The 12,215-nt window shown below is 43.5% G+C and overlaps 1 protein-coding gene across 5 annotated transcripts in view; it reads right to left on the bottom strand.

Annotated features, from left to right (window-relative positions):
- LOC121573977 (cell adhesion molecule 1) overlaps positions 1–12,215 on the bottom strand; it is a 435,550-nt gene that overhangs the window by 25,206 nt on the left and 398,129 nt on the right. For 3 of the 5 annotated variants that reach the window (XM_041886409.2, XM_041886412.2, XM_041886408.2), the window contains one exon: positions 11,123–11,155. The exons of the other annotated variants lie outside the window; for them this stretch is intronic. In XM_041886409.2, the coding sequence (XP_041742343.2) occupies positions 11,123–11,155 (33 nt within the window). The remainder of the gene's footprint in view (positions 1–11,122; positions 11,156–12,215) is intronic. 5 annotated transcript variants of the gene reach the window in all.

Genomic DNA, 12,215 nt, shown 5'->3' on the forward strand with positions numbered 1-12,215 from the left:
GACAAACAGGATGGCCTATTGAAGACAACAACCCAGATCTATTCGATTCCATTTTTCCACTAAATTTCCTCGGCAGAGAACCTCTGGGGTTGGTTTGAAAGGGTTTTCAGTTAAACATATTAGCAATCTAATTACTTCAAAAACACAAAACTCCGGTGAGGCTGACTAGAGAAAAAAACTAAATCAAAGTTATAATTTCATTTCCAAAATCATGATCTGGGATAGCTTTGCCATTTTTATCTAAATTGTTTAGTTAATACATTTAATCTGGGTGCCATGGTATCAGTATACTGATAGGTGGAAGGCATGACATCTCTCCAAAAGCTGTTTCAATCCATGGAAGAGTATTATCAGTGCGTGACTAAGGCTTCTCTATTATGAGAAACGGGGATAGTGGGGAAAGGTGAAAATAATGTCAATTAATACCAAGTCTTTTATGGTTTTCCCCACGCTTGTACAGCCATTATGTACATAATGAATGAGAAATTGGGTTCCGTGCTTTTCTATTGAGTACCCTCTCCATTCAAGGAGTTTGGGGTCGGGATTTTACTGAAAGAAAAAAGTATTTCACTCATTGTGAAAATGAACCAAGTTCTCTGAGTTGCATGCATCTTTTGTCTCTTAGGAAAGACCTACATTCATTTGGACGTTTTCATTGGAGCTCTCTATGGTATCTTGGCAACCATTTGAAATCCTCATCGAGACTTTGATATAATCATGGACTAAGACAAATATAGACGAAACATACATAACTGACATATAAAATCTATGAGCTCTAAACTAAGAAAGTTTGAATAAGAACTAGGTCATGGTTCCCTCCATAACCACATCCTAATGTATTCCAGCGGCCTACTATGTTTGTCAGGATGTTCAGAGGACTCGCCAGGCCCAGAGACTCTGCAGCTCATCTCATAGATACACCGCCAACCCTGTTAATGGGAGGCAGAAAAGAAAACTGAACAGTGGAGCAATAACTGCTTTCGCTTCGCCGTTTGCCCTTTCTTTTCCTCTCCCGTCTGTTTATCGTCCCCTCTCCAATTCCCCACCCCTCTCTGTCACCAAGCTGCCTGGAGCCTTGTCATTACCGTGTTGGCTGACAAACTCCCCAAGATTTATATTTACAGTAGCGAGGGTCGGACAGGAGTGGGCCACCGGTGTGGCGCGGAGGCAGGGGAAGGAGAGAGGAGGGCAACCTTTACAAGCCGGTTAAACCAAATGGATTTTTAGCTTGACAGAGAGTGCCTGAGGAGTCTTTGTATCAGACAAACAAACCACCCCAATAAATTCCAACTGCTTTAACGTAGTTGTGGGCAAAGAAAGAAAAGGAAAAGCACAATATCCTGCGGTAAGTAAAGAATTAGGGACAGATGTTGTGGCAGGGCTGTTTAAAATTGGACTCTGATGTTGCTTATTTTCTTAGTGTGTCAAAAAAAAAAGTATAATAATAATAATAATGACTCACTAACTGTAAGTCTCTCTGGATAAGAGCGTCTGCTAAATGATTAAAATGTAAATGTAGACCCCCCCCACTCTGTGTGTTGGGGTGCCACATGTATATAACATGACAAAAACAGATTTATGTAAATCTGTGTAAACAACACAAGACACCACTGGGGACCATTTGTCCATTGTGCGAGAGCCAGGGGAAGTGAGTTTTGTCAGGGCTAATCCAGGATAAGATGTCCCTTCCAGGGAACAGTGCAAAGCCTGGGGCGAGCAGGTCCCGTTTCTCAAAAGCTTCCCTCGTTTCCTGAGAAAAGATGGATAAAGACTAATTCTTGTCCCTGGCTGCCATGGAAGCAGTCGACCCACACCGACGAGCATAGGCGGAGGTTCGCATTGACAGCCATCACCTTTGCGGTGGTGGCTGACTGAGGTGTTGGTACAATCTTAGAAAAAAGTTTTTCAGCTGTCCCCATTGGAGAACCCTTTTTGGTTCCAGGTAGTCCCATTTTTGGTTTCAGGTAGAACTCTTTTGGGTTCCATGTAGAACCCTCTGGGGAAAGGTTTCGACATGGAACCCAATAGGGTTCTTCAAAGGGTTCTCCTATGGGGACAGCCGAAGAACCCTTTTAGGTTTTTTCTAAGAGTTTACAGCTGGTTGATGGCTTTGAGTTGGACAATGAAACCTCCACAAAAAGCAGGCAAAAAGAAGTGGAAGGAATAAAATGTGGCAATGAATGAATGTCGGCCTAGCAGGGTGTTTTCATTTCCTAGCTGTAGGCTACTGTGAGCATTACCATGTTTTTGGGAGATTTTTGTGCTATATGTCCTCAGAAAGGGACCAATCTTGTAGTGCTTTCTCGGTGAGGCCATTGTTCACAAAGCACGCAGTCATAATGGAACCCTTTAGCAGACTGAGTCCAGAGTGTCAAGATGAGGTGATCTGTAATCCAAAACTTCACCTCAAAGGGGTCTCTGCTCTCATGTGTATGAGTTATGGGATTTTTTTTATATCAGTGTCTATTATCCCTCTTTTCCACAGATCGGCTCATTTTACAGCCAGTCATTGTACCGGTGCTTTAAAAGGCTTGCGACATTCAGAATGTGCATTCTTTCTTCGCGATGTAGAGTGGCGCAGTGGTCTAAGGCACTGCATCACAGTGCTAACTGTGCCACTAGAGATCCTGGTTCGAATCCAGGCTCTGTCGCAGCCGGCCGCGACCGGGAGACTCATGGGCGGCGCACAATTGGCCCAGCGTCGTCCAGGGTAGGGGAGGGAATGGCCGGCAGGGATGTAGCTCAGTTGATAGAGCATGGCGTTTGCAACGCCAGGGTTGTGGGTTCGATTCCCATGGGGGGCCAGTATAAAAAAAAAATATATATATAATGTATTCACTAACTGTAAGTCGCTCTGGATAAGAGCGTCTGCTAAATGACTAAAATGTAAAATGTAGAGCTTAAGAGCAAACCAAACCAACAAATGAAGGCAGATTTGGAAATACATTTCCTTCAAGAGGCCAAAACAAAACTTTACACCATGTAGACTGAAACCCAAAAAACTACTGGCTAAGAAGCCTTGCCAAAGAATTACAAATTGTACCTCTGTTTACCCAACATTTCAAACAGGGCCATAGAAGGGAAAAGGGGAGATTAATTGAAGAAAATGGCTTAAATGAAGGGCCAGAGCCTTGGAAGATAGCATTTGGCGTGGGCTGCGAGCGATGGAGAGGAACTGCAGACGACTGAGGAACTGTTGATTCAGTAGACCAAGCTAATTTCCACACTCGTCTGCCAGCAACCACCCCCACTGATTCTCACTTCCCGCCAACCGCCAGGGCGTCTAGGCCCCAGACGGCCACTCGGTGGTCCATTGAATGTCAGCCGAGGATGAGTTAGAGGGAGAAGAAGGAGGGGAAGTGGGTTTTGGTTGGTTGTCTGCCTTAATAGTTTGCGAGTCTCCTGGCTAATTACTGCAGCATATGCGACTCACCTGAGAGAGCCCCACAGGCGGGCTTCCAGTCATCGAGTGGCAGGCTCACAGACACAACATGTGCTACAAACACACACAGAGTGTGCTCAAAATTACAAACGCATCTCACACGAAACCCACACATACATGTACCATCAACATGCTACACTTACAGTGGGGAAAAAAAGTATTTAGTCAGCCACCAATTGTGCAAGTTCTCCCACTTAAAAAGATGAGAGAGGCCTGTAATTTTCATCATAGGTACACGTCAACTATGACAGACAAAATGAGCTTTTTTTTCTCCAGAAAATCACATTGTAGGATTTTTAATAAATGTATTTGCAAATTATGGTGGAAAATAAGTATTTGGTCAATAACAAAAGTTTCTCAATACTTTGTTATATACCCTTTGTTGGCAATGACACAGGTCAAACGTTTTCTGTAAGTCTTCACAAGGTTTTCACACACTGTTGCTGGTATTTTGGCCCATTCCTCCATGCAGATCTCCTCTAGAGCAGTGATGTTTTGGGGCTGTCGCTGGGTGTTACGGATACAGGTATCCTGTGTCTTTTTGTGTTTTTCCTCTCCTTCTGCCCTAATCACAGGTGTCCTGTATGTTCCTGATTGGGGGTCGTTGGGGTGTCTGCTGATTGCTAAGGTGGACCAATCAGTGAACATTCCTCTGCATTGCACCACCTGTTTCTGGTTTTTCAATCACACATCCCATTGTTTAAAAGTTGTGTTTGTTGTTAGAGACTAATTCCGTATGTGAGTATGGATACTGTGGTGTCCTGTGTTTTGTGTACTCACTCATTTGCTGGTTACTCTGTTTTGTAACTTTGTGTGTGTCTGGGAAAAGGGGAATTTAAGAAAGTTGCCCTTGGGCGTACATTACCCGTAGGAAGAAAACTGTCTAGAAACACTAGTAAGACCTGAGCGGACCACCCACTGTACTTTTGTATGATTATCAGTAGCTTAGCGGTTCTTGAGGCAGGCAAGATCAGTTTAGTTTTTTTTTACACTATTGTTTCATTTCTTGGGTCCTGCTCAGCCCTTTTTCCCAAACCTTTACCGTGTGTTCAAAAATAAACCTTTTATGTTTGACGGTAGTTTATTGTTGTCGTGTAGTTTTTGTTCTCACTGTTCCATGTCACGATTCTAATTTGCATGAATTATGTTACGGGTCTCTTCTCCATCCACCCTAGACGTTTAAAGCCAAAGGGTTCGTAACACTGGGCAACACAGACTTTCAACTCCCTCCAAAGATTTTCTATGGGGTTGAGATCTGGAGACTGGCTAGGCCACTCCAGGACCTTGAAATGCTTCTTACAAAGCCACTCCTTCGTTGCCCGGGCGGTGTGTTTGGGATCATTGTCATGCTGAAAGACCCAGCCATGTTTCATCTTCAATGCCCTTGCTGATGGAAGGAGGTTTTCACTCAAAATATCACGATACATGGCCCCATTCTTTCCTTTACACGGATCAGTCGTCCTGGTCCCTTTGCAGAAAAACAGCCCCAAAGCATGATGTTTCCACCCCCATGCTTCACAGTAGGTATTTTGTTCTTTGGATGCAACTCAGCATTCTTTGTCCTCCAAACACGACGAGTTGAGTTTTTACCAAAAAGTTATATTTTGGTTTCATCTGACCATATGACATTCTCCCAATCCTCTTCTGGATCATCCAAATGCACTCTAGCAAACTTCAGACGGGCCTGGACATGTACTGGCTTAAGCAGGGGGACACGTCTGGCACTGCAGGATTTGAGTCCCTGGCGGCGTAGTGTGTTACTGATGGTAGGCTTTGTTACTTTGGTCCCAGCTCTCTGCAGGTCATTCAATAGGTCCCCCCGTGTGGTTCTGGAATTTTTGCTCACCGTTCTTGTGATCATTTTGACCCCACGGGGTGAGATCTTGCATGGAGCCCCAGATCGAGGGAGATTATCAGTGGTCTTGTATGTCTTCCACTTCCTAATAATTGCTCCCACAGTTGATTTCTTCAAACCAAGCTGCTTACCTATTGCAGATTCAGTCTTCCCAGCCTGGTTCAGGTCTACAATTTTGTTTCTGGTGTCCTTTGACAGCTCTTTGGTCTTGGCCATAGTGGAGTTTGGAGTGTGACTGTTTGAGGTTGTGGACAGGTGTCTTTTATAATAATAATAATAATAATAATAATACTGATAACAAGTTCAAACAGGTGCCATTAATACAGGTAACGAGTGGAGGACAGAGGAGCCTCTTAAAGAAGAAGTTACAGGTCTGTGAGAGCCAGAAATCTTGCTTGTTTGTAGGTGACCAAATACTTATTTTCCACCATAATTTGCAAATAAATTCATAACAAATCCTACAATGTGATTTTCTGGATTTTTTTCTTCTCAATTTGTCTGTCATAGTTGACGTGTACCTATGATGAAAATTACAGGCCTCTCTCATCTTTTTAAGTGGGAGAACTTGCACAATTGGTGGCTGACTAAATACTTTTTTCCCCCACTGTATGCCATACATATTCAGCTCACGTACACACAGACACAAACACAGACACATCTCTCAGACATATATTCCATTTACATGCATGGCGTGTTCACACAGTCTCTCCCACCTAATTTCCCGCCCGTTAGCATGACTTCCAAAGCCAGTGGACTAAGGCAGTAATCAAGGAGTCAATGAAAACCCTGACAACTCTGAGAGACCCGAGAAATAAACACACCGGGGGGAAACAATAGGACGCGGCATGTCTTGCAACGAATCCTCTAGGTGACTCAAAGTCGTGTTCCTGTCATTTACTGAATATTAATGGCATCCAAAGCCTAGTTTATAACTGATTGTGTCCACATTTTAAGATATGCATCTACACATGGTATTAAAATGTGTCTCTTATCTGTCCACTGTGTCCGCATTGTGACCAGATTTTCTGGTCCCTCGCTGTATGCAAATTATTTATTTAAGACACATATTGATGCCATAAGTCAATGGTGCGACCTGTCAATGATTTTAGAAGGTGGGATAATGATGATTTCAATCAGGGATGGGCAACTCCAGTCCTTGGGGGCCGGAGTGGTGTCACACTTTTCCCCCATCCCTAGCAAACACAGCTGATTAAAGTAATTGCATTCCAAACTGAAGATCATGATTAGTTGATTATTGGAATCAGGTGTGTAGCTGGGGCTGGGGCAAAAGTGTGACACCAATCAGGCCCCCGAGATTTGAAGTTGCCCATCCCTGATTTAAATGGTTTCACTGTCCAGATCCGTCTACACTTGTAAGATATCCAGACACAATGCATGCTTCAATACCTCCTGAGGTGGTCAGGAAGATCTGATCACAATCAGATCACAATGCATCTTTTAATCGTTTACACCTGTCTGAAAATGTGGGCACAATCAGAATGTGAAGAAGATCAGGAACAAGGATGCATGTTAGAACCAGGTATAAACGGGGCTCAAATGTGACAAACTCTGTTCCCTATTAAATGGAAGAGATAAGTCTTCCGCTTCACCTGCTGCAGTTCCAGCTGGGAGCAAAATGGCCCTTATTCCGCCGTCTTCCCGCTTCGCCATTGCTCTCCCAGTGGCTTCCTGGGCCTAGCTCAATTATCCCCTCCTTCTCTCGCACACCACCCTGACATGCACGTTGGCAGGAGTGTCCTTTCCAGCGTGCTCACCTCTCCAGATAGAAGATTAGCGGGCAGAGCTCGTTATCAACTAATGGAACAGACTTCAGACCTGTTCCATCCTCCGACCATGCCCTTTCCAATAAGAAAGTGTGGATAAGAGCAGAAGATTCTGTTGAATATATAGAGCTGTAGCCCCAATGCCAACCCTAACAGGGCCTCTCAAGTGTAGCATTACGCAGAGCACAATGTCTGTTTCTTGAAACAAGAAGTTCAATAACGCTGGCTTCTCTTTGCCACAACAAACAGGGGCATCACAATGGCGACAGCTTTCAGGGGAGAGAGGATGCGGCGAGAGGTAGTTAGCTAGGCTGGCACTCTCTGCATATAAAACAGGCGCGCATCAGCGGAGGCTCAGCTCATGTCAAACAGAGGCTTAGGTTACTTTGCGCGGAGACAGAGAGAAAGATACGTAAATAAGCTGTTGCTTAATGTTCCCAAGCCGCAAATGTCACTTTTCCTGAGGATTGCAGGGAGTTTACTTCAGGAGTTTTGTACTGTTGGGGGTGACTTAGCGATTGCTTCAGGAATATGAATGAAATATTCTGAGTAACATTCAGAAAAGCAGAGGGCCCTCAGCTACACATTGGGCAATGGTGAGATGGTATTTCCTGGCCTTGAGGTAATTCAAGCATGAAGAACAAGGTAGGACAACAACCAAAATCATGTACTCCAAAATGTCATGCATGAAATGGACACACACAACCCCCCCCCCAAAAAAAAACAAGCGCACCAGTCCTTGAAATTCAATTGCATTACTTCGACCATGAGGTGAAACATTATTGCCTTGCCACCACCACTCCTTCTGCCTTAATCTGTGTGGTGATCTGAACTAGTACCGGCGCTGGCTTTACGGCTGGCTTCTTGCAGATATATAGTTACTTAAGGCACATCATCAAACAACTGGCCTGGACATGCTAGCCTCATGTTTGTAGAGGCCAGAGTGAAACGTGTTGGCTTTAGAAATTAACAGAGAGAACGAGGGACCAAGCCTGAATGCATTCGCGCAACAAGAGAGAGAGAGAACACACAAGTGGCAGCAGACCAAATGAATGGGGTCTTACAATAGAAATTCACCACAGACCTCTCCATTCTAACAGAGGAAGAGAGCGAATGCATTCTTTGAGAAAAAACACCAACATATCATTTATCGTAAAATAAAACACACAAGATGACACATTATTGATAAATCAGATTGGAAAAACTCATGGCCCCAGGCAGTGTGAAACTAAATACACAGTGGGTCAGGTAAAGGAAACGCCATGAATACCGCTGGTGCCAGTGTGTGGCGATAGAAGTGCTGTCTGACAGCGAGGCTGACGTGCTGATAAGGGTTTGATCTATCTGACCAGGACAGCAATGCGTTTCCCGGCCCTGCACTGTAATTCATATTCCTGAGGCAACCCACTTCAGCTCCACGGCGCAAAGGAGTAACAACAACGTGGCCTTGTAGTATCGATTTCCAAAGCAACTGAATAGAGCATCAGCTAGAGTGAAGCACTTCTGACAAAGGGGACGATGCAACAATGTAGCATAAATACACAAATGGGACTGCTTTTCTTTGGTGGTAATGTACTGGTTACTCTTCACTGACTTCCTGGTTCACTGTAGTATCTTTCTAACCCCCTTCGGTCAATACCCCCCCTATTTATGTAACAGGTAAAATAGACTGTTATCAGAGAGCAGAAACATCTCCTATCAGAGAGCAGAAACATCTCCCAAACAGTGAAAGGGCACCAAAACAACAAGAAGAACACATTTTGTAACGATAGAATAATACTTCTGCGACAGCCTAATATTTCACAATGACCTGTGTGAAACTTGTTTTGTTGGCATCTTTGTATTCTATGCCCCTTGAATGACTCAAATCTTTTTTTAGGCCACTGAACAGGTTTCTGAACAGAGTGCAAAGGTACAGTTTAATCGATATGTCTATCTCGCCGATAAAGAAAAGCTATAATGCTAGTCAGTTAAGAATTTGTTCTTAACTGACTTGCCTAGTTAAATAAAGGTAAAATAAAAATAAATAAAACAATTCTCAGAAGCTAGCTTAAGCTTAAGAGAGAGTTGCATGGTCTTACTGATCACAAACATTGATTTAGCATTTGGTGTGAAATAAAGCTGCTTGAAATGTTGCATAAAACACATTTCACACCAGAGTTGGCATTATGTTGAAAGATATGTCGGGATTTTGGAAATGAATTCCCCAGAGTCAGATGAACTCATGGATACCATTTTTATGTCTCTGCATCCAGTATGAAGGAAGTTAGAGGTAGTTTTGTAAGCCAATGCTAACTAGCGTTAGCACAATGACTGGAAGGCTATGCAGTTACCATAGATTTCAAGTCATTGCGCTAACGCTAGTTAGCAATTAAGCTAACACTAGTTAGCAACTTCTTTCAAACTGCACACACATATATATAAAAAATGGTATCCATGAGTTCATCAGACTCGGTGGAAGTAGATGAAGGGCTTCATTGCCAAAATCCTGATGTATCCATTTAAGGGTGAGAAGGAGTTAGATAGATTGTGTGTGTATATAGTACCATACCCCCCCTCCCTCCCCATCTCCTTGCCACAAATAGCTTTACATGTCTGCATATGTAAAATCGTATCTGCAAATCTGTTCATCGGGTTTCACCCAATGTCCTATTTGAATAGTGGAAATTGCACTAACATATTCTGGGGCTTACAGCAATTATAAGTGATACATCATAGGCAAGGCAGACACTACTCCACAAGGTTAACATTACCCTTGTGACATGGTATTTAGAACGGCACTTAACTGCGAGAAAGCAAAATTATAGCCTGGCTACATGTACCACGTAGCATGATATGTAGTCAAGCCTCAGTGCCTTTCCCCCTCAGAAAACACCACTTACACACTGCACACCCAGGCTGGTGCTGCTACTCAAAGAACAAGTAATAGGGTACTTCCTATGCTTGAAAAGCCAAGTAGAAGGGCACTCCATGTCTCAAAACACTAGCTGCATACAAAAATGTCTTGCCCTCTGAGCTCTATGAATAGTCTGCTGTTTGTGGCCTATGTGGACAGAAACCAAGCGATAATTCTCTGGCAAACTGAACTACGCTGTCTGAATCCCAGGTGATCGATCACCTTACAAAACCAGCCATTTAGACATCATTTAAATTAATGAAAAAATGATTTGAGGCAGGTTAATATTTATTACTTTTGGGCGCAAAATGAGAACACTGGAGGCAAATGTCAACAAGTACTTATGCACCCTCATACGTTGTCATGGAGATAATTAGCCTGTGTTCAATTAAGAGTGGCCATTTTGATTAAACCCAAAAGGGGTGTTCTTTTAATTAAAATGTACTGGCGAGGGTTTAACACAAATACACACTAACAGACAGAAAGACAGGCGGACGGACAGACGGACAGACATAGACACATGAAGGACGGATAGTCATACAATAGACTGGACCCATTCTGTATGTGCTGTAGCCAACTCTTCTCTTGTTGTCATGGTATACATGTATGGCATGACAAGGAACGAACACAGAGAGGAGTTAGCTAAAAGCACAAACTGGCTAAAAGGACCAGCAGGCTAGTCATACAAATGCCCAATTCCAAATTGACCCCTAACCACTTTCTTATAGGGGAATTGGGCCTACACAATAATGTGTAGCAATGCTGGCAAAATTCCACCTAGTCTATCAGAGGACAAGGTGGAGCTATTACCATATTGGCTATACCTTTCTGATTCTTTCAGATCTACACAAGTGTGTAGAGGCTAGGGGATGTTTTGGGATTAAGCAATAGATGTACAAATAGACAGAAAGACGCACATACAGACACAAACAAGCAGAGACAGACGGACATAGTAACATATGAAACCGTAGCAAGTCATCGTTTCATGTACAGTAGGCATTCATCCACAGTGTGGCAGACAGTACAGTAGAGTAATCAAAGGAGAGCGAGACATTAAAACAGCGCTGGTAATCAGGTGCCATGCTGCGGTGGGGCATGCTGTGGCGGGCAGACGAAAAAAAGAAGAGGAGGGAAGAGATACCAACCGTGTGCTGCGGGTTCAGTGCTGGGCGTAGTGTCTGAGCACACAAGGACGGAGGGACAGCAGTGGTGGTGGTGGAGGGAGGAAGGGAACAGGAGGAATGTGGCATGCAAAAAAAGGAGAAATGGGGGCGGGAGGGAGAAAACAAATGGAACCCATAAGCAAGCATTCAGAGACCAGTACATGACAAAGACTAAGACACGAGGCTTGAGGGAAATCAAAGGCAACCAAGGTAGTGCAAAGATAAAACACAACACACACACATTGGACCTCAAACTGTGAGGGGAGCGCCATCGCCGCTTATGGGAGGACAGCAGCAATCGTGGCGGTGTAGACAGCGTTCACATGGTACACAGACAGCTCATCAATAAAATACAACTGCACACAGTCATGCATTATGTTGAAGGCCAATGTGTGACTGTGGGGAGCTGGGGAAAACATTTTACATTTAATTTACTAAGGGCAGATTTTGGTATGGCTGTACATATTTCGATCAATATGACATGACTTTGGGAATCTCAATAAAAACAGCTTAAACAACCTTTGTCAAATGCAATCATACTAACCTTGATGTGACAAACCGCAATGGTACAGGGCACGCATATTACCCATAGGACCTTTGATTTGTGAAATATATATATTTTTTGGTGACTTACAGTGAGGGAAAAAAGTATTTGATCCCCTGCTGATTTTGTACGTTTGCCCACTGACAAAGACATGATCAGTCTATAATTTTAATAGTAGGTTTATTTGAACAGTGAGAGACAGAATAACAACAAAATAATCCTGAAAAATGCATGTCAAAAATGTTATAAATTGATTTGCATTTTAATGAGGGAAATAAGTATTTGACCCCTCTGCAAAACATGACTTAGTACTTGGTGGCAAAACCCTTGTTGGCAATCACAGAGGTCAGACGTTTCTTGTAGTTGGCCACCAGGTTTGCACACATCTCAGGAGGGATTTTGTCCCATTCCTCTTTGCAGATCTTCTCCAGGTCATTAAGGTTTCGAGCCTGACGTTTGGCAACTCGAACCTTCAGCTCCCTCCACAGATTTTCTATGGGATTAAGGTCTGGAGACTGGCTAGGCCACTCC

The sequence above is a fragment of the Coregonus clupeaformis genome, chromosome 9 (assembly GCF_020615455.1).
Source record: "Coregonus clupeaformis isolate EN_2021a chromosome 9, ASM2061545v1, whole genome shotgun sequence".
In the NCBI taxonomy this organism is placed as follows: domain Eukaryota; kingdom Metazoa; phylum Chordata; class Actinopteri; order Salmoniformes; family Salmonidae; genus Coregonus; species Coregonus clupeaformis.